General features: G+C 37.9%; 1 protein-coding gene across 1 annotated transcript; it reads right to left on the bottom strand.

Annotated features, from left to right (window-relative positions):
* Positions 1–169: 169 nt before the first annotated feature.
* mrc1b (mannose receptor, C type 1b) lies at positions 170–20,363 on the bottom strand. Its single transcript, XM_057333155.1, has 31 exons — positions 20,230–20,363; positions 19,628–20,017; positions 18,964–19,140; positions 18,123–18,275; positions 17,717–17,830; positions 17,039–17,176; positions 16,769–16,948; positions 16,533–16,690; positions 16,277–16,393; positions 15,778–15,893; positions 13,562–13,710; positions 13,267–13,466; positions 9,405–9,523; positions 9,231–9,303; positions 8,864–9,017; positions 8,751–8,786; positions 8,490–8,656; positions 8,356–8,417; positions 8,183–8,283; positions 7,685–7,827; positions 7,159–7,261; positions 6,199–6,341; positions 6,052–6,096; positions 5,854–5,953; positions 5,263–5,492; positions 4,841–5,006; positions 4,518–4,673; positions 4,259–4,372; positions 3,960–4,151; positions 3,034–3,066; positions 170–2,856 (listed from the first exon to the last, which is right to left on the bottom strand). The coding sequence occupies exons 1-31, from the start codon at positions 20,297–20,299 to the stop codon at positions 2,639–2,641; spliced, it is 4,317 nt and encodes a 1,438-aa protein (XP_057189138.1). The 5' UTR covers positions 20,300–20,363; the 3' UTR covers positions 170–2,638.
* Between the last annotated feature and the right edge of the window lie 3,043 nt (positions 20,364–23,406).

The raw sequence follows: 23,406 nt of genomic DNA, 5'->3' as shown, positions 1-23,406 counted from the left end.
CATCTACTAACCTTCGAGTCTTCAAAATTTCTTTTTTCTGATGAACACAGAGAAAAATATTTGGAAGAATGCTTATAACAGATCTTGCCCCATATTGACTCCCATAGTAGGAACAATTTTTATCTTTTTTTTTTGAAGACATTTTACAGAATGGCACTTTTGACTACCATTGTATTTTTTCCTACTATGGGAGTCAATGGGGGTCAAAATCTGTCTGGTTATAAGCATTCTTCCAAATATCTACCTCTGTGTTCATCAGAAGAAAAAAATATATACAGATGGAACAACTCGAAGGCGAGTAAATGATGACAGAATTTTCATTTTTGGGTGAAGTGTCCCTTTAATCCCCCAATCCTGAATGATTACATTCTTGCTTGCTATTATACTTCTTACAATGATTTTGTGAAACGCACATATGCAAACTTATCTTGTCAACTTTGTGGACCTTTCATTTTTAATGTCAATGTTTTTTTTTGTGATATCCATACCGTATCTGCAGCACCCTAGCATAGTAATATTTCAAACTGTGGCCCTCCATGCTTGGATACATTACATGACTTTTGAAATCTGAACAGATTTGAAAACAACAGGCATCATACGCTTGCCGACTTTGTACAGTATATGGTTACAGAAACAAAACAAAATCTCTCCATTCGACTGCCCAAAATCTGGTGCAGACTTTCTACAATAATTGTCGGCTCATCCAGACCACAAAGCGCAAAGCGGTGTAGTGTATTCTTAAGAAAGATGAGATAAGGCTTTAATTTGCTTTTTTTATTATTTGTGAACTTCCTGTGACCTGTGTTACAAAATTATCAGAAGTGATCTCTATAGACGGTTTCAGTGGCAACAACATAAACAAACGTTCTGTGGCCCAAACTTAACTTCCGGTAGATCTCCATAAAGAATCAATCAACTGTTTATTTAATTTAATACAATTAATATACAATCTAATATTGAATTAATATGAATAAAAATGAAATATAAAATTAATTGTTATAACAAAACACAGACCGGAAGTTAACTTCGGGCCAGGTGCGTGCGTCCAATGAAACAGTCTGCAGGCTATTTTAATAACCACAAAATTTGAGTTGTGTGATATATCCTGTGTTGGAATAGCACATTCTGTGCTGCTGTTGGCTTCGTGGGAATGGTCTTGGCATTCTGATGTAGTTTTGTAGAAAATAAAAGCCTGTTAAATTTACAATATACACAGTAGATTTGACTGTTACAGTTGTTAAGGGCATCAAAGTACCTTTAACATAGTTAAAATTCAACCCCAAGCCACACTGTAACACCTTTCTTTGCTCATGCAAAATTATTGCAAAATATTACTGTTTATTAACACAGTTTAATTCATTTCCATTGTTGATTCAAGATATAAAACTGTGCTTATGTAAACTGTATGTATTTTGGTTTTGGAATGGAGGCCTTCTCATATCTTTCTGTGACCCTGTTATTTTTTAAACCCCCCTCTATAATCAAAATATAATCAAATGTTTATTTTTGCCTTTAGCCATAGTTTTGACCTGTGTGAAGTACAAGTACAGTGATTTTGGGGGAAAAGTCATTTTATTCCAACACCGTGGTAAATCAAGGGAAAAGGGAAATGTTAGGCACTGAGATCTGTTCAGGTTATTGATACATTGCTCTGAAAGCATGGCATTTATTTGCATTTTCTGATAAGGTTTCCTGAGTACTCTATGCATTAGTTTGTGAGAATACTATAGCTTGAAAATTGTTTCTATGCATTTGTATATAGCTCATAAATGCCTTTGTAGATAAGAACTGATGCAACTGAGAACAGTTCCTGCTGCACTGTAATATAGATGTATTTCTACTGTATATATTCAATCAGTCTGGCTGTAAATCGTCTTTATTTTCTGAACCAGTACTGCACATGTCACATTTGCCATTTCTGTTGTGTTTTGCACATCAAGTTCTATGTTTTCACCTTCAGTCAAGTTATAATAATCTGAAACATTTATTGTACTTCTTTTTCCTCTGAATATACATTCAGTACATGACATCACATAAATGGGTAATTTTGACAGTTCTCTGCTTTATGGTGGGATTTTCCTTTGAATTATACAAGACATTACAGATACAATTATACAGGTTTTCTACAATTGTTGTCCAACATTAATACTGTATTTTAGATGCTGGGCGTCATCTCATCCTTTGTGCAGCACTGCACCCAAAAAGATGAAACTCAGTCCACACTTGGAATTTGTTGGGTTTGTACCGTTGCAGTTTACTTTGAAAATCTAAAAAACGAATATGAAGGTCTATCTTTAAAGATTTAGAGTACTTGCACAAAAGCTCTAATATCTTCACAGGAAAATATACAGGACAATAGTAATCATATTAAGGCATTTTTATGTCCAGCTCTATGATAATTACGCGGAAATCTCTTTAGTTTCTACATAATAATATAATATTAACTCAATCTGCATGTTCATGGATTTATTTGGGTAAGTAGCCATGTAATAGGCAGATACACATATCAGCTGGCCATTACCGTGACAATTCACCCCTTTGAGGTAAAACCAAATGTTACATTTCTGCTATTGAACAGCTGACTGTACTGCACATTACCTTTTATATAAGCAGGTTTCGGAGAGCATGAAGCACTTGTCTATTCAGCTATCTCAATGTTATCAATCAATGCCTTGGAATCTTTACTTCTAAAAAGAGCGCCCCCTATGTTACCATACATTGGATTTTCAAATGTAGGTAAAGACAGTGTTTTTGGATTTTTGTGAATGTAAATGTAGGCTAGAACTCCTAATACACTGAACCCTGCGATGGCCAAGAACACTGCCAAGCCAGTATAAACCCTATGAGGTTCAGGACCTGTGAAAGTCAGAAATAGCATTCATGATTAAGAGAATCTCTGTTGTACAGCAGTGGTTTTATATGCAATTGGGTATAATTACACAATTGTCTTTTAAAAATGATAATAGAAAAAAGTATGGAAAGGAATTATATATAGGAATTAAATAAATGAATATTATAGCATCCTCATATTACCTATAACTGGAGCCTTAATGGTTGGAGGTATTACTGCAGGGAGAACAGACACAACAGACAGGGTAATGTTTTATTAAAAGATGATATAATGAAAATGTTCTCGCTTTAGAATGAGAATAAAATTGATAACATATTTCCACATTTCACATTTAAAACACTGACCATGTGTGACTATATATGCCACGAGTAGTTGACACCCTATGGTTTTTTAGAAGAATATCTGTTTTAAAATTTTTAAAGAATAATATGTCCTTAATACAATTTAAAGATGACCATTTTGTCATCATTTATTTGCCCTCGTGTCATTTCAAACCTGTATGATTTTCTTTATTTTATATAAACGGAAAAAATGAAGAGATCATTTCAAAATTGTCTCAGTTTTTCTGAATTTACTATTTATAGGTATGTGTTTAGGTAAAATCATTTTTGTTTCATTCTGTGAACAACTAACCATATTTCTCCTCAATTTCAAATAAAAATATTGTTTCTGAAAACTGGAGAAACAGGTCAAAATAACAGAAAAGATACTCTGCAAAAGAAAACAAGTTCATGTTCACTTTTAAGCAATTAAATCAGTAACATTTGAACATGTATTTAGGAAAACTTCAATAATATTTTTTTATGCCATAACCTCGATTTTTATCACAGTTTTCATGTGTCTTGTCATGCTGTCAGTCTTTCACATTGCCGTTGGATGACTTTATGTCACTCCTGAGGTTTGATTTTGTTGAAATTCAACAGACACTAGACTGGAATGACCATATACATCTAAAAATGATGATTAAATGACAATTTGGAATGGTCTCTTATTTCTTTCCGTGGCTGTATATCCCTTTTCCCCATGGGACAACTAGCTCTTGTCTGCCTTGTAATACAAAGCATCAAAAGAAAGCCGCTTTTGTGAATTCCGCTCTAACAATACTTACCTTTGGCCGTTTTGCAGATAAATGACATGTAGGAGTGATCGCAATGCATTTTCCTCCATCTTTTAGTTTCAGTAGAGATATGTGTGCAGGTGGGATCCCACAACGTGTCAAAAATTTCTTCTTCATCCATATTTTCCACAGTTTCCCAGTTAGTATAATCTACCACATTGCCGTCTATCCACAACCAGTGTCCTGCGTAGATCCAAAGTTAGTTCATATACTATAACCAACAACACTACCCCTATGATATTTACTACAATTAAAACGAAAAGAATAAAGAATTGATTTCGTGGCATTACCTTTAAAGGTCTTGAACAGTCCTATCCAAAACCCTTTGTAACTTTCAAGCAGGGCGAGGTTGTTTTCTAAAAACCTTTGCTCTGCTTCATCCATAATGCTGACGAGAGATGCACCTGATGCAAAGAACGTCAATATGTATTTTTTATGCTTTCTTCAACTAGACATGCATAGGAAAATCCATGAATATGAATAACATTACATTAATAAACGGCTTATCACATTATTGAGTGAACTGTTAAATCTGTTCTATAGACTCACCCCATGTCAGACACATTCTCGAGGCTCTGCTCCACGGTTGGTAGTCATTCATAAAAGCATAGCAACTGTCTCTGAACGGGATCCACCTCAGCGGGTTTTCACCTGTTGATTCAGGGCACTGGCCAGGATACTGTACCGGAGGGGCGGGGGGAATCTCTGCGGAAAATATTAGTTGGTCATTAGAAATACATGGATAAGGTAAGGCCGTATAAATTGCTTTGTAACTTTAATGTTAATCAAAACAACAAAATGTCATGCAATCACTTCCTATAAATCAAGAAGCCGTTTTTTCACACAAAAGTAAAGGTGAATGTAAGTCTCACCTGTTGACTGCTCACAGATACTGTAAAAGGTTTCATTGCAGAGAGCTGTTCTCCATTGTCCATTTACATCCATGTAAACACATGGGTGGTTTTGCTGCGGCTCACCAAATGCCCATTTCTCCATATTCATGTGCCAGTTACTTGACCATGAAAAGTAACCACTGGTCTGTAAATGAATGTAAATACAGTGTGCATAATGAATATATCACATATACAGAATATAGAGAGGTTACGTTTCAATCTGTTTTTCTGCTTAATGCTTAAGAAGCTGTTCATGACCTCACGGTTGTTTTCTTTTTGCCGTGTGATAGGCCAAAAAACTGTTCACTTTTATCGTATGCTCAGTATTCATTTGCATTCATTTCATAACCATTCACAGTTTGTTCGTTTGTGATTCTCTCTTCCTCACGTTCTAGTAGTACCTGTACGCTGTTTAGACCAATCCACACGGGCTGCTTGGTTCTGAAGACCTGCAGCTTAGCATAAGCTTGTGTTAATGAGCTCCGAATGCTGACCAGATGAGCCCTGTCTGCATTACAGGTACGGTTCGCCTCACTCCACGTTTGATTCCTTTGAATCATTTTAAGCGATGAATTTCCAATCTTGAAATAAGTTTCAGGAAATTGGAATGGCACAGGGGTCAGAGCAGGATCTAAACGTGTCAAAAAAATGGTTAAACAAAAAGATTTACTTTTATTTCAAGTGTACATTTTGCCTTAAGAGCCATGAGGAAAAAAGTCTACGCTTTTAAAAAATGAAGGTGTTTAAAAGGTTCTTCACAGCGATGCATAGAAGAACCATTTTTGGTTCCAGAAAGAACCATTTAGTCAATAGGTCTTTAAAGAACCATCTCTTTCTTACCTTTTTGGAATCTGAAGACGAAACAGAAAGGTTCTTCGCATGTTAAAGGTTCTTTATGGAACCATTTAGACCAAAAAAGGTTCTCCAATGGCATCATGAAGCACTTTTATTTTTGTGTACAGGCGATATCTACAACGTTAAGGTAGACTCACCAACATGACGGGTGCAGATGAAGCCATGAGTCGAATTACAGTCCGTTGCCACCCACTTTCCAAAGCCAGTACCCGAACCTTGTCCAAGAACAGCACATTCCTGTTTGAATGAGAAATGCCCCATTGTGGCCCCTTATCACTTTTTTCATTCATATTCAGGTATAATTCACATCACATTTAGGTGGATTATCACATTACCTGATCATCTGAATAGTGATATATATCCCAGGAGTATCCAAGCCACTGTAAGTGCAATAGTACAGAAAATATTTTTTAAAAATATAAATCATTTGCAGAGGTGATGCTGAGAACATCATTTTCAATATATAAAGATTTGTAGTTTACACGATTGGCTTCTGGTTCTCCTTTGGCCCACTCTGTGAATGCCACAGTACTTCCATCTGTCCACCTGAACCGTCCATTTGCCAAATTGCTGAATCCAATCCAAAAGTCTGTAGTTTTATTACTGACCATTGTTGTCAAAAAGGCTGCAGAAATCAGATGAATATGATACAACAAAACATGATATGCAACAACAACAACAGCCTGGTCAGCAACTAAACAAATCAACACTTTCTACATGAAGTAGGTTTCGGATACAAGATTTTTAAAAAGAGTGAGATATTAGAAATATACATTTTCAACATAAAAAAATGTTACTGCGCACTTTTGTAGCCAAAATTGTACTTTTGGTACACATCCGCAAAGGATAGAGTCCTTGCAGATTATCTCCGATAAAAAGCAAAAGAAATAAAAATGAAAATTTCATTAGCTAGCTGATTGAAAGTATGTCTAGTCAGTATTATTTTGGGTTACGAGTAGAACAACCGTTACTTGGCTAAACTTAATTAAATGTCTTATATTAATAAAAATTTTATCAAATATAAATAGGTATATTATTAGCCACTAGCCAGACCGATAAACAAACCTGGAAGTTAAGTTTGGGCCAGGCGCCTACATCCGATAAAACCATCTGTAGTGTACACAAAAAGTACAAAAGCTGTCACTGGGCTGGTACCATTTAAAAAGGTTCAAATATGTACCATTTAGTACCAGTATGAACCTTCTTGGTGCAAAAGCATACTTTTTGAAAGGGTATCACCCCAGTGACATCTTTTGGACCTGTTCCCTGACAGTGTATATTAAATATATAACACATTTGAACTTGAAAGAAAGGACTGTTGTTATTTAAACATATTGCCACCAGTTATGTTGTACTGCACAATACATAATGAATGTGACAGAAAAGTTATAATTTGAGCAATGATAAATGAATCTGTGATTGAAGTATCACAAAGCTTTTACCTTGTTGTTGTTCATTTATAATAGATACCAAATCTCCACCCATCTCTCGGCAGTATTCTCTTGCGTCTTTCCATGTTTTCAAGCCGTCTCTCATGATGTAGCACTAGGAACATTGATTGTCATAAATATGGTTTATATCAAGATATTTTACAAATATTGTGTTGTACAAGTATTGTGTTTAAAAAAGCTTTCCTGTGGCTCAGGGGTTAGAGCATGGCACTAGCAATCCCAAGGTCATGGGTTGGATCCCAGAGGATTGCACATAGTCAGAAACAAATGTATAATTCAACGCAATGTAAGTCGCTTTGGATAAAAGCGTCTGCCAAATGCATAAATGTAAATGTAAAATAATCAGATTTTTTTTACATGATACCCAGAACTATGCAGCATATTCATATTCAACATGAAATAAATGTCAAATTATTGGTGTGCTTTTCTGTTAGCTGAAGCATCACAGTTTAATCCGATGACATGTGTGACCAAGAATACATGAATTGTAAAATTGTATCGAATGTACAAATGTCACCTTTGTCTCAAATTTTTTCCATTCAGGAGCACATCCTCCTTTCGGCTCCTCTGTGGGAGCAACTGTGGCATTGACCGGAGGAGACTCACTTCGTTTACAAGCAAATGACAATTCGTCACCGCAGTTGATGGTTTCCCAGAGTCCTAAAAAAAGTCACAATTCTATTTACATGATCACAGATTTTTTCACATTATCTGTCTGCAGAATTGTTGGGAATGGGTTTTGGAAACTTGTTAAATGGAGCTGATAGCAATGCAGTTTCATTGCTTGCAGAAAGTATAACACCGTTTGCACAAAACTATTGTCAAACACAGAATGGCCGGAGCACGGGCAGTACTTCTGTAGATCCTGATCGGACAATAATACATGACATTTATTTACATTTATTAATTTGGCAGACGCTTTTATCCAAAGCGACTTACAAGTAGAGCATATAAACATTAGGATAATAGTTTATGAAGTCCTGTATGTGATGGACGATCAGCAGATGTGATGTACCTTGAGTTTGGGTCATCTTCACACATCTTTCCTCGCTGTTTAACAGGGCGGGCTGATTTTCTTCCCAAGCCTGATACACTACAGGGGACCCATCCATCCACCTGGATAGAAAAGGATTTGTGTATTTTCTCATTTATTGCTTTTAGCAGTGACCACATATACTCATAACTTACTGGTAAGACCCATCCAGATCAACAGCCAAACCAATGATGACATCCCTGTACATCTCTTTAGCCTGTGACGGACAGAACAACGCATTAAATGCAATGTAAAGTTGTACTGGACACTCCTATAAGGTATGTCATACCTGATGCCAGATGAACACACGCTCTTCCTCGTCATTGATAACTACAAGATCACCATGCCCTTTTTTGCATTTAATCCGTGCTTCATTCGCAGAGACAGATGGGTAGTAAGACACAAAATACTGATTCCCTTTGAATTCGATCCAGCCATCCTCAGTTACATTATAAACTGAAAGATAAAAACATTACATATTTTGTTAATCAGTGAGAAAAGAAAAGGTGTAAGATAAGAAACCTTGTAATGAGGGACTGAAGACTTATACCTGGTTCTGTAACATTCACTTCATTTGGAGTCTTTCCTAAAGAGAGAGAATAGGGGTTATACTTATTATAATCTAATAAAGATTAAATTAGATCAAATACATTTTCAGTATACCTTTTGGGATTTGACAATACCAGTCCTTCTTGTCTTGACAATTCATATCGTTCCAAAATCCATCTTCGTCCCACCATGATATTCTCATTTCGACACAATTCTCCATGTTGTTTAAATTGTTCGGTTCATCACTGGCCCAGTTTTGATAGGATGACTAAAAGGAAGTAGATTTCAGAGAATCCAAATGACATCAAAGTCAATTTGTTCGCATGTTCATTGTCATAAATGATTGAGTTATATAATGTCAATTACTATTAGAGGAAACATAAGTTGGACATTGTATAAACAGTTTTTTTACTAATTCTGACAATTTGATACTGCGGTCAGTAATTTGTGATCACCAAAAAAAATGATGTGATTTACTCACAGCAGAGCCATCACTCCACACATAACCCACAGATGGATCCTGGATTGAGTAACCAATCCATGCAGGATGCCCACTACAAGCAAATATATGATGTGTTATTAAGTTGTCTTTTTGTGCAATAGGTACATTTTTGAGTGATTCACTGTGAAAATGAGGCACAGTGAATATTAATACCTTAATTTCCAAGGAATATCAGTATCCTGATGGATGCTCAGAAGATCTCCCCCAAGCTCTCGGCAGTAGTCAAGAGCGTCATTCCAAGTTTTCATTTGAGAGGTATATACATTAAAAAACTTCAAAAGAGAGAGAGCAATTTGTTAAAGAAGGACTGTTCTAATTGTGTAATATTCTAATTGTGTAATATTCAATACAAATTTAATTTGTTCGAATAACCAAAAGTCAAGGTCGAAGGGCATGATTAGGGGTTTGAACAACTTGATTATAACCTCCGCTCTTGTCTAGCTACTCTTTCTCACAAACCCCCTACCAGTTAGGCAGGGGTGGGGGATCAGACTTGCTCATCTAACTTTACTTTGCACTAATCACTTCTTTGAATTTCATGCTGTTAGCGTCACATTTACTATACAACATCATGTTATTTTAGAATACCACCCATAAAGGGATATTTCACCCAAAAATTTAAATCATGTCATATCATTTACTCAACCTCAAACCTGTATACATTTCTTTGTTCTGTTGAACACAAAAGACATTTTGAAGAATGTGGAAAACCAAACAGTTTTGGGACTTCTATGGACTACTATAGCAGTTTATTTTCCTATTATGGTAGTCAATAGTGACCCAGGACTGTTTGGTTACAATCAGAAAAGCTTTCTTTCTTTGTGCAATAACAATAAAATATATATGAGTTTGAAACAACTTGAGGACGAGTAAATTATGACATAATTTTAATTTTGGGTAAACTATCCCTTTAAGGTCAGCTGAATAACGTTTTTTAGAAGCTGGATGTTGTCAAGATCGAGGTGAAAGAACCCAGTTGCAGGCAGCGGGGATGAAGGGGTTAACAGAAAGCTTTATTTAACAGAAAATAAACACAAAACAAAGACCCACGATGGGGTAAATCAAGAAAACAAGAAACAACTCAAACAGAACATAGACTGACTAAAACTGGACTAAACTGAGAAACACTTGACAAACTAACTAAACACTAAAAGACTTACTTGACTAGACTCACAATACAACAGGAACAGGCAATAATACTAACGCTGGACGAGAACAAGACAGCACATAGCACACGCACCAAACACAATGACCGAACACAGGACAAAGAAACATGAGGGTATATATAGGTAAGACAAACAAGGGATAATGACACGGGGCAGGTGTGGGTAATTAAACACTCATCTTCCCCTGACAAGGAAACGAGAGTAATGGGGCCAATGACAAGACACTGGAGAGAACGTATATTATTGTCAAACGGACAACAATATGTTTCTCTCCACACATAACCTAAGGACTCTGCTCGAGAGCGCGGAGTCCTGGGGGACTTAGGGGGAGTCCTCGGGGGGACAGTCTTGGCCCTGGCAGTTTCCCAGGGGCCAGCTGGACAGGGCTTGACGCCGGCTGGAAGGCCGGCTTGACGCCGGCTGGAAGGCCGGCTGGACATGGCTTGACGCCGGCTGGAAGGCCGGCTGGATCACCGGACTGGACGCCGGCTGGATCACCGGACTGGACGCCGGCTGGATCACCGGACTGGACGCCGGCTGGATCACCGGACTGGACGCCGGCTGGACCACCGGACTGGACGCCGGCTGCACCGGACTGGACGCTCCTCCGCTGCGCCTCTCCCTCCTTCTCTGCACCACCGGATCCATAGCCAACTTAGGCAGAACCATGGGGACCGGAGGGAGTTCTGCGTCGGTGGAGACCGCAGACGTCATCCCCGGGTCACACCTCACCCACTCGCCACAGGCGCCGCCAGGAGAACCGGGGGCCGTGGAACTCAAGCCGAAGGGTACTGAGTCCCCCCGGGCAGCCAGGACAAGGCCCTCCGGAGCGGTCGACCATGGGGCGAGGGCTCCGAGTGGAACCTCACCCTCGGGACCGTCCCGGTTGGCCACGAACCTCACCATGTCCGCGAACCCAAGGGGAGCCAGCAGCCTCTTCTCCGACGGGGCGAGGCGCTGAGTGAGGCAGCAGTTGAAGATCGCCTTCAACTCCGCCTCGCCAAACTCAGACGTCCTCGCCACCGTCGAGAATGCCCCGGCGAACTCCCGGTTCCCGTAACTCCCCTGACGGAACCCCAGCAGCAAGTGGGCTTGGGCAGCCCACGAGGACGACGCCGTGCCGTCCATTTTGCTGCCCGCTGGGTTCTGAAATGGTTCGGTCATTCTGTCAAGATCGAGGTGAAAGAACCCAGTTGCAGGCAGCGGGGATGAAGGGGTTAACAGAAAGCTTTATTTAACAGAAAATAAACACAAAACAAAGACCCACGATGGGGTAAATCAAGAAAACAAGAAACAACTCAAACAGAACATAGACTGACTAAAACTGGACTAAACTGAGAAACACTTGACAAACTATAACTAAACACTAAAAGACTTACTTGACTAGACTCACAATACAACAGGAACAGGCAATAATACTAACGCTGGACGAGAACAAGACAGCACATAGCACACGCACCAAACACAATGACCGAACACAGGACAAAGAAACATGAGGGTATATATAGGTAAGACAAACAAGGGATAATGACACGGGGCAGGTGTGGGTAATTAAACACTCAGGGGAAGATGACAAGGAAACGAGAGGAATGTGGCCAATGACAAGACACTGGAGAGAACGTATATTATTGTCAAACGGACAACAATATGTTTCTCTCCACACATAACCTAAGGACTCTGCCCCGATCCCACCACACGACTAGAATTTCATAAACAAGACGGTGGGACCGTGACAGATGTGCTATCCTTTGCCATTTCTTCTCCAGACCAGCTCGTGCTACTGCTTCCAACCCTGGGTTCTCTGATGTCCTTCGTGAACAAACGGAGAGAAAATTACCACTGACCTCAGTAAGTACTGTATCAGTCAATACACTCCTCCTTTTCTGCCAGTGTCCACAATGCAAAAAATTGGCAAGATTGGCAATAGGACAGACACATACAAAACCTTAAAACCCTTAATCCCGCCCCATCCTTCTCCACTTCCTCTTTAAAAGCTGATGACTGCAGATTTCACAAAGAAAACCACAACCATCAGCAGCCAGTCCTTAACACCACAAACCATTAGACATACAGTAGGCCACCCAAAGCCACATTCCCAACGTTCTCTACACTTCCTGATGCTGAAATGTCAACACTTCCCTTCCAGTCACCCTACTACCTGCCCCCTCAATGTGATTCCCTCCCATCACTCACACACATTATTTACTTTCCCTCCTCACTGGCACTTTCTCCACTACATCTAAGCAGGCTTGGGTTACTCCACTCCTAAAAAACCTACACTCGATCCTTCGCTTCTAAACAACTACAGTACAGACCTTTCTCACTCCTCCCATCTACAGCAAAATGACAAGTAATTAGGCTTTAAGAGCAACCATTCATCAGAGACCACCCTGTTATCAGTCTCTTAAGCCCTCATTCTGCTAAATCTACCTGCAGCTTTTGACACAACTAATCATCAGATCCTCCAAATCCCACACTCTAATTGGTGGGGAACTTTAAATTATTGGTTTAAATTCCCCTTAAGGGTATTAAAGGGGGGAGGGGAGTTGTCCAAATCATATGATCACTGGGGTTCCTCAAGGATCAATGCTTGGAACACTGCTATTCTCTGTATACACAATTTTCTTAGGACCCATCATGCAGGCACATGGCTTTTTTATCACCTTTAAGCTAATGAGACAGAGACCTTCCTCTCTTTAAAATTCAGATCAGATCAAATCAGCCCTGGCTTTGTACTGTTATACCTCCACTGTCTCTTACACATTTACATTCCATCCAGAACACTGTATTACATCCTCTTTTTGGCAAAATTACATTACTGTCATGTTTGTGGTCTACTGTCATTTTACCTTGACACAAATGTCTCTAGTTCCAACTGGTATCCAACCTTCACTACAGCCTAGAGCAGGTGTGCTTGGTGGTGCTTGAGTTGTAACCAGTCCCTCAGCTGGTTGTTTGCAGATGTATTTTTCCTTATTTGAGCAGCTAAACACATCCCAAAGTCCAGCAAGCAATCCCGTCGTCATGGTAACGCAGCCTTGTTTCCTTCCTGTTTATTTAGACAAAAAATATATGTATCACACATGATTACACTAGCGTAACATTCTTGTTTCAATCATAGTACTGTGCAGTGTTATACTGTACCTGGCATCCCAGCATTAAAATTAGTAAACGGAACTTTCTTAGTGTTGGTCCATTCAAAAGTGTGCAGATCCTTTTGATTGGACAGCCCGGTCCAGAAGTACTTCTCTGGTCGTGCTCCAACTAAACTAACTAGGAATGCGTTTTCAACCCTAATGGGGAAAAATGGCAGATTATAGGAAGTATTTAATGTCTTTGATGGAGGAATGATCTTGGAAACAGCTTTCTTTAATTCTGAGCTTCTTAAATTTAGAATATATTATCTTTTACTATATACAGTGAGGGAAATAAGTATTTGATCCCCTGCTGATTTTGTAAGTTTGCCTACTTACAAACAAATGAAGGGTCTATAATTTTTATGGTGGGTTTATTTTAACTGATAGACACAGAATATTTAAAAAAATCTGGGGAAAAAAATGTTATATAAAGGTTATAAATTGATTTGCATTTCAGTCAGTGAAATAAGTATTTGATCCCCTACCAACTAGCAAGAATTCTGGCTCCACAGATTGGTTATGTGCCTATATGGACCACAGATTAGTCCTGTCACTTTAAGAAAGTACTCCTAAATCAGCTTGTTATGTATATAAAAGATGCCTGCCAACAGAATCTGTATCTTCCAGTTCAACCTCTCCAACACCATGGTCCAGACCAAATAGGTTTTAAAGGATGTCAGCGACAAGATTGGAGACCTGCACAAACCTTGAATAGGCTACAGACAGAAGCTTGGTGAGAAGGAGACAACTGTTGGTGTGATTATTTGGAAATAGAAGATATACAAAATAACTATCAAATGCCCTTGTTCTGGAGCTCCCTGCAATATTTCCCCAATGGGGTAAAGATGATCATGAGAAATGTTAAAGATCAGCCCAGAACTACACGGAAGAAGCCTGTTAATGATTTCAAGACAGTTGGGAACACAGTTAGCAAGCAAAACATTGGTAACACATTGGTAACACGCTATGCCACAGTAGACTGAAATCCTGAAGCACCCGCAAGGTCCTCCTGCCCAAGAAGGCCCGCCTGGCTCGTCTTAAGTTTGACAATGAACATCAAAATGATTCAGAAAAGGCTTTGGCGAAAGTGCTGGCACTGCTGTGAGACCAAAATGGACTCCTGTGTTTGGAGGGAGAGAAATGCTGACTATGAGCCCAAGAACATCATGTCTACAGAGAAGCACAGTGTTGGAAACATTCTGCTTTAGGGCTTTTTCTCTGCTACAGGTATACAGGATGACTTCACCGCATTGAGGGGCTGAGGGACGGGCCCATGTACCGTAAAATCTTGGACGAGAACCTCCTCCCCTTAACTAGGTCACTGAAGATGGGTCATGGATGAGCCTTTAACATGACAAAGACGCAAAACATATTGCCAAGACAACCAAATAGTGGCTTAAGGAGAAGCACATTAAATGTCCTAGCCAGTCTCTAGACCCTAGTCCTATAGAACCTCTGTGAAGGAGGCTAAAACTCCAATTTGCTGAGCGACAGCCAAGAAACCTTAAAGATTGACAGAGGAGTGGACTAAATGTATCCGGACACATGTGCAAACCTGGTGACCAACTATCAGAAATGTCTGACCTCTGTGCTTGCCAACAAGGGTTTCTCCACAAAGTACAAAGTTATGTTTTGCTTGGGGATCAAATACTTATTTCACTGACTGAAATGCAAATCAATTTATAACCTTTATATAACATTTTTTTCCCCTGATTTTTTTTAATATTCTGTGTCTATCAGTTAAAATAAACCCACCATAAAAATTATAGACCCTTCATTTGTTTGTAAGTAGGCAAACTTACAAAATCAGCAGGGGATCAAATACTTATTTCCCTCACTGTATAAATATATACTATATAATAACGTATACTATCTTATACTACCTACTACAGACACTTCTAGTTAAAATAATTTATGACTGAAGAGTTTATTTGCAAAACAGATAACTCCGTTTTAAAACTAATTAAAAAATCATGTATTTATTGTGTTTCATTGTGTTAGTCAGTTGTATTTTCTTTTGAGTTGTTGTAACTTCAAAATCAAAACAACCCAACTGCAGTTTGCTTAATATTACTTGGAATGCATGATTTTTTTTGCTAATTCAATTATTACGTTGAATTATTATTACAGTTCTTTATGTCAAGATTTAATGTTCAACGCTTTAGTCAATGTAATGAAAAATTGTCAAATGCTGAAATGAAAAAGCAATTGTGTTCCTATAACCTGGATGCAATATCAACCAGATGAGAGCCAGCTTTTTCACACATCTGTTTCGCCTCCTCAAAAGTCTTTGTCTCAGATCCAGCCATGTAACAGTAGTACCCATACCTGGACCAACCCTTTAAAAATCAAAACAAAACATCTCTTAACATCTTTAACACTTGGATCTTGTAGTGGTGCTCATACGCAAAGTGTTCATAATACATTGAATATATCACACTTCGCTCGACCTGATTTTGCCAAGTGGTTGATGTCCTCAGGGCAATAAAACCCTAACCCACACCAAACCCCAACCCTAACCATAACTTACCCCTAAAATTAGAGGGAAATGATAAGTGAAAAACAATGGTCTAGAAGCACTTAATCCTGGTTGGAAGATTAAACTTAAAATAAACTGTAAACGTATTTCTCAACATGATGTTGCCCTAAGGACATCAACCACTTGGCAAAAACAGGAGAGCCATCACACTTCTGTAATGATCATTTCTATACAAACACATACGGTTTTACAGCCTGGGCTTGTCACAACAGTGTCATTATTAGAGGCCGTGGAGCTGGTTTTCTTCTTACAGATGAACCCATGTTTGCGCTCACAAATTTCATCTGCCCACTTTCCCTCCTAAAGGAGAAACAGCCATTGTGCTAAAGGTCAGCAACCAAAACAACACTACAAATAATCTAGACTACAAAATGACCTATGAAATGATACACAGATTATGCAGGGTTTTTGTTCCTGTTTATGAAGAACATTATTTTACCTCTCCTCTCATTAAGACACAGTCCTCCGCATGAACAGCGTTGTGACTCGGCTCTCCCACCTCCCATGATGCGAACGGCACGCTGGACTGGTCACTCCACTCAAACAGCATTTGAGTTTTACGATCATTGAAACCAATCCACAGCTCATCTGTCTTTACTGAGAACAGTGACTGAGATTACTGACTCTCAAACGCATGCAGCAAAACGTCTAACGTCACAAACATTCAAAACTCACAGTATCCAAGTTGTGTGATGACAAAGCTTTGCTCCTCCGTGTTCAGAACACTCGGCAGGTCTCCTCCTTCCCGTAGACAGGCACCTCGAGCCTCCAGCCAAGTTTTCTTGTTGCGATGGAGGAGATAACAATGGCCTGAATATGGAATCCATGGGCTTTGGCAAAAACCAGTGTGCACCACTATCCATACACAAAGAAAACAATCCTAGCAACCAAAACAAGTCATGATTTGAACGTTTTATAAATGAAAGGAGTGAATGAAAACCACACCTGGTGGGACAGTAGGAACAGAGTGGCCTCTTTGGCAGATGTACCCATGCCTGTTTGAACAACGCTCATTTGTCCACTCAGAACTGTATTGAGTTCGCAGGACACCACAGCTATAGTCTGGTTGTGTTGTTGGGAATCCTTTGGCAAAGAATGAAATTATTAGTTTTTGAATTGTAATTGTTTTAGGTACTGAGAACAACAAACTAAAGAAACATCTAGGATGTGATAAGTCACTGTTAACTTGTGTCCATTGTTGCATGGAGATTTATGCATTTTTATGCAGCAAAATCCCCCAAATTCTTCCTCAGAAATATAAAATGCTGCCAAAAAGTTTGCTTCTTCAGCTAACCCAGTGAGAAATAAACATTTATTTTCAATTTTATTTATATAGCACTTTTCACAATTTTCATTGTTGCAAAGCAGCTTTACATGCATTATAATAAATAATAATAATAATAGATACATGAATAAATCAAATAAAAAGGATATTTTAAAATACATGGTGTCATTGCATGTTTTTCTCTATGCAATGTACACTGATGGAACGTAGCAAACTTTCTAGAGTAAACAGTAAATGCGCATGCAACCCTTTTAACTTTGATACTGATTTTAAAAAGCACCACATTAAGCATTATGATTCCTCCCATTCATTTTTTTTTCAGAGTTGTTCAGTCTTACCACTGCTCCATTTCAGATAACGTAAAGGCTGTCCATTGCTCCACTGCCATCCACTGGACACGTCTAATTTATTCAGTCCTGTCCACAGTGAATCTTGTGTCTTCAGAATCATTCCTGGTCAATATTTTGAGACAGTTAAAAAAGTGAGACGTCTTTAGATATCTCTCACACATATCATTACCACGTGTACAGTAGCCTATTTCTTAAACACTGAAGCTTCATAGTTAAAAGTCTTCTGAACTGCTGCCTCGCTGACAGACAAACAACAATAACAAAAAAAGGATTAATTTGAACTTTTAAATTTCTTCATTAATCTATTTCTATTTGATTAAAAACGGCCTTAGTGATGATCAGTTCAATTCGCTAGTTGTGCAACCAGCCCATACACAGCGTCTCTGTACAGTACCTGACACAAAGGTGTGTTCGTGAGGTTCAGAAACACTCAGTAGTTCCGCCCCCTGCTGCTGACAGCTCTTTCTTGCTTGATGCCACGTCAGGGCCGACTTATCATTCAGCTGATAATAGACGTTTGTCAGAGGATTTTTGGACCAGAAAGTATCTGTAAAAACATAGCTACCCATGAATATGTAGAAGCAATGTTTTACTGTAAAAACAGCATTATTAATATACTCTATAAAGATGGCATCACGTTGACAGATGGGAAAGTATGGTGGTTTTTCTATTATAGTATTGAGTTTCTTATACGAAATAATACATTTAAGTTAGTTATAGGTTTCATACACTTCTCCGATATAGCAAAGGCTATGAGCCTCATAGCAAAGGCTATGGGCGTCATGGGTCAAAGGTTATGGGCCCCACGTTGAGCACCAAGCAGCACTATTAGGCATCTGCTTAACATTACAAATACACATACACTTTGCCGACATTAGTTGGTTCAAGCATAGTTCATATAACTGTGGCTGGTAGAGACCTGAGTAAGATATAATGGTGGCGACTCAGAAAGAGGGTGGACTAACAAAAAAGGTGATATCATGTGAAACCTGATTGGTAGAAGGTGATGTCAGGCGAAGCATGATTGGTTAACACTGTGAAAAAAACCTTGAGGTTACTGTATAAAAGATTGAGTCAGATATGTATTCGTTGGACATCTTCAGATGAACTCTGTGCGTCTCACTTTGCTTGCTCGAGCAAATAAAGATTGAAACTCTTAAAAACCTGGCACGTTGGTCTTCACGATTTCTTTCTACATTGGGCGATCGATTTTGCCACGACAAAAGGAAACTTACTGTCAGGTGTTGGACAGTAGCCCCACAGTTGCTTATCTTTGTAGTTAGACTCAACTGAACACCATAGACGTTGACTCTGGGCACCATCTTTCGTACAATCTGAATACCATTTGTTCTCAAATTTAAAAGGAAAATAGCATGGGCGCCCAAATGCATTTCCATCGATTGTGTACACTTCTGCAAGAGAGAAATTAAGAATTAACATTTGATAAGCATTTCGAACCACAAAAAGGCACAATAAACTGAATTGAACAAAAACAATAAATCAGATTACATCCAGGACTGTTTTTCGTGATTAATGCAGTGGACAATTGAAAGGCAACAGTACGATAGATCATGGTTAACATGTTAAATGGTCAAACTGGGTTGGTCTTTGACTTAAAAGTATCACCAAAAATGGGAAAAAATCTAAATACTTTCATAAAATGTTATAATTTTTGTCCTTGCAAGCCAGACTTCCTACAGTAACTAAAAAACACACATTTGTCGGACACTTTCATATAAATTGACTTACAGCACATTCAGTCTTATCATTGTGTTTGTTCTCTGTCAGAGAATTAAATGCATAATCATGGTATTATTAGCACCATGTTTTATCAAAGTGAGCTAAAAAACAAGCAGTGGAACTTCATGCCAAATTCAGTCAACACCTTAATTCACGTACCTTCATAGGGCCGAGAACAAATACTGTTCTGCGTTCCATGAATTGTCCATTTGCTCCTTGTTCCATTGTTATTGGAGATGAATGGCACACCATTATCACTTGCAATAAGGTACAGGGATTCATTCTTTAAACGAAGTAATGAATCACCGATGCATTCCCACTCCTGCAGTTTATTGTTTTCTTCACACTTTAACCACTGAAGTGTTCTGCCTACTGTCTTACTACCCACACCCAGGCATTTTGATGTGATAATGTTCAAAATGCGATCGTTTGAAATCCAGCGGAACTGTTGTGATTTGGCATGTGGGTCACAATAAGAAAGGCTTGTGAAAGACACAGAGTTTGTGAAGCATTTGTTATAATGCACGCTATATATTAAAAAGTTTCCATCTGCACAAAAAAATAAGGAAAGAAGATTTTTTATTTACCATAAAAAACTGCACAAAGTTTGGGGAAATGATATAAATATTTGTTAGAATTTTCTAAACAGTAACTGTTTTTTAAAATAATATTAATAATATTAACAATAATAGTATTTAGAAAAAAAGGAATTATTCATTTCAATAATTTCAGTTTGATTAAAAAAGAGAGAAATTACACACCTGACTGTGCCAAGCAGTTTGACAGATCTAATAAAAGCAAAATAACAACTCGAACTATTTTCATCTTCATGATCCCCAAAACTGTGTGATGCTCATGGGTTATCTTCAGTGCAGTCTGTGCTACACATTGCTCACGCTGACCCGCTTTTTAAAGCGGTTCAATTGTCCCAATCAGAATTATATCCTGTCACATGGCTCTTTTTTCAGAAATGTTGAAAGTAATCACGAGGTCTTTCTGGAAGTGGAGACATCTTCACTGTTATTAAAAATATCTCTGTGAACTTAACTGTTAGTCTGAATAACTGTCTGTCGTATACATGAAGCAGAAGCATTATATAATGATAATGATAATGATGAAAAATGATGCGAGCAGCTATCCCAGACTTGACTGTTTTCAGATAAAGATCTTTATCAATTCAGCATAATCCACCTGATAGTCAACTGATAATTCACCTGTAAACATATACAGTCCCATTCAGAAATGTATAATCGTTTTACCTCTTAAATCATACATGGCGCATGTGGAACACTGCCATAGTTCTGTCATGTCAGCAAGCACAATGCTAACATAATGAAAATAATGCCTCTTAAAATTTACGATCGGGATGCCCACCTTTCCTGTTATGCCGTATTCATTTTTCCACTTATCCTGACATAAACTTATGGCGATACAGCTTTTTACTGTATTAGAGAAATGTGTTTTACTTGTGGGATAGGAATAGTTTATTATTACTTAAATATATTAGTTTAATAATACTAATATTGAAGATATTATGATCCATGTCATTTTAAATACTTATCTCTCTTTTTTCTATTTAAAGATTTGTCTGCAAGTTATTCACATTATTAGGTTGTACATCATTTTTACATACAGTACATTTACATGCTTTGTTAAATGCACATGCTGGTTCATGTTTAGAAAATGTTATAATAGCTGAAGAAAGCAACAAAGCAAACGTTTGTTTTGGTACCATGAATCTTGAGTGAAGGTGTGCAAGTGTTTTAAATTCAGTCCTCTGAAGGTCAGAGCCACGCTCTCGGGGTAGATTGTGGGATTGACAGTGGTGTGGAGAAAGCGTTCATGACAGGCGAGTGCATGGAAAAATTCTAAATTCCGGTTTTCCTGGAGAGGGATTCATAGAGGTGTGTTTTCCTTTCAGCGAAAAAGGACAGATGATAAGCAGTATTGTGTTAATTCTTAGAAGTCATGCCTGCAATATCAAATGATGTTTAAATGCTTAACAGGAAAACTACATTATAATCACTGCAATATATTTCCTTATGCTTGTACGTGTGTTTAAACATACAACAGCTATGATCTAAGCAGGCATGCTCATTTCCCTATTAAAAACTGGGATAAATAGTCATGGATGACAGCCAAGATCACAGGTTTGAAGTCCAGGGAATACGTGTACTGCTAAAATCTGATCTGAGATCTGAATGAACTGTAATGCCTTGTTGTGGTGGAGCAGTATTGCTGTGTCCAAAAACATTAAATTACCAGGATACCTTTGGTTGAGTGTTATTTGTTTGTTTTTAGATTTGCACTCATGCATTTAATTATTCAAAAATGTATTTCAATGTTTACTCCAAAAATTATTTTATTTTTTTAAATAATGCTTGCCGTTTTCTTCTGTTTTAAGCAGGTCAAAAAACATATAGCCACCCTTTGACATTCCCATGTATCTGTTTCTTTAAGTGTAAGAAATTTCATAAGATTAGGGGGAAAAGCAAGTTTCACTTCCTTTCTGCCTGACCTTACGTAATGATTCATTTCCCTCTCTGGGTTCCTGTAGTGACACCGTTGTTTATGTTCATTATGCTGAGTTTGCAGGACGGGGACAGTCAGAGGTCTGCGAGCAGTAATTGGCAGACATGCATTTGCGGGCATGAGATGTCTTTGTTATGAGTAAGAAAGTTCTCAGCACAGTTGCATAATAACAAGGATTCAAAATGACAAAAACGACATGACCACCATCATGCCATAAACTTCTAAGACTTTCAGCACAAAATGATACTATTTTTCTAGTATATCTTTAGTACATTCAGCACTTCGAGCAGTCAAAAGTACCACAAAGTAAGGCTGTCTAAATGGGTTAATTAAGTTTTTAACAGTTTATCTCTTTAAAAGCAAATGTAGAGCAAATATCTGTTTGTTAGGGCTGTCAAACGATTAATCGCGATTAATCGCATCCAGAATAAAAGTTTGTGTTTACATAATATATGTCTGTGTAGTGTTCATATTCATTTTTAATTAATAAACACATACACATACAGGCATATATTTAAGAAAAATATACAATATATATTTTTATAAACGTTTATTTATCATTTCAATTATTGGTAAATATAAATAAATACATCTAAATATTTCCTAAATATATATACATGTATGTTTATGTTTTTGTGTTGATAAATACAAAATTAATATGCACAGTACACAGACATATATTACGTAAACAAAAACTTATATTCTGGATGCGATTAATCGCGATTAATCATTTGACAGCCCTACTTTTTACAATAAAAAACTTTCAGAATTGCCAGGCTCATAAATCCAGTTTCTTGGAACTGGTGTCTATTCCTGAGTAGCCTCCATACAGACACTATTGCCTAATGAGGGACAGTACTTACAGTAACACTGCACTGTACTGTATATCCAATACACCAGTATAGTGCTATGTGAAAGCATGCCGATGCTTTAAGTGAACCTTGGCACACAGTTTGATGGGATACTTTTTTTCAAGTAATGAAACAAATGTTTACAGTATTGCTTAATATAATGCTGTTGTCTTTCTGAAACCTCGTATCTCCATATTTCGTGAATTTTATTTTTTGCCTTAAATCATTGTTATTAGTCACTCTTTATGTTTGTCATTGGGTTTGGCCAGTATTTAATCATTAAAAAGTACAGTGTTTTTTCAATTTCCTGAAAAACTGTCGAATTTGGACATCAGAGGTTTAGGAAGGACAGCGACGATAACTTTATTTATATAAATGATGCTTGTAATAAAGAAAACAAATCTTGATCTTTATCATAATACTACAAATGTTAAAAATGATAGGGACAGTTCACGAAAACATCATTTATTTACCCTCATGCATGTCATTCAAAACCTGTTTATGACTCTTTCTTCTGTGGAACACAAAAGAAGATATTTTGAGAAATGTCTCTGT

This window comes from Triplophysa rosa, linkage group LG5 (genome assembly GCF_024868665.1).
Source record: "Triplophysa rosa linkage group LG5, Trosa_1v2, whole genome shotgun sequence".
Classification (NCBI taxonomy): Eukaryota; Metazoa; Chordata; class Actinopteri; order Cypriniformes; family Nemacheilidae; genus Triplophysa; species Triplophysa rosa.
This window is presented reverse-complemented; position numbering and strand designations above follow the sequence as displayed.

Coding starts and splice junctions, on each gene's coding strand:
- mrc1b (XM_057333155.1), bottom strand. CDS start 20,299: ATGAAGATGAAAATAGTTCGAGTTGTTATTTTGCTTTTATTAGATCTG. Junction 13,711..15,777: donor CTGGTTGATATTGCATCCAG/GTTATAGGAACA, acceptor TTTCCCCATTAG/GGTTGAAAACGCATTCCTAG. Junction 7,262..7,684: donor GGAAAAAATTTGAGACAAAG/GTGACATTTGTA, acceptor CAATGTTCCTAG/TGCTACATCATGAGAGACGG.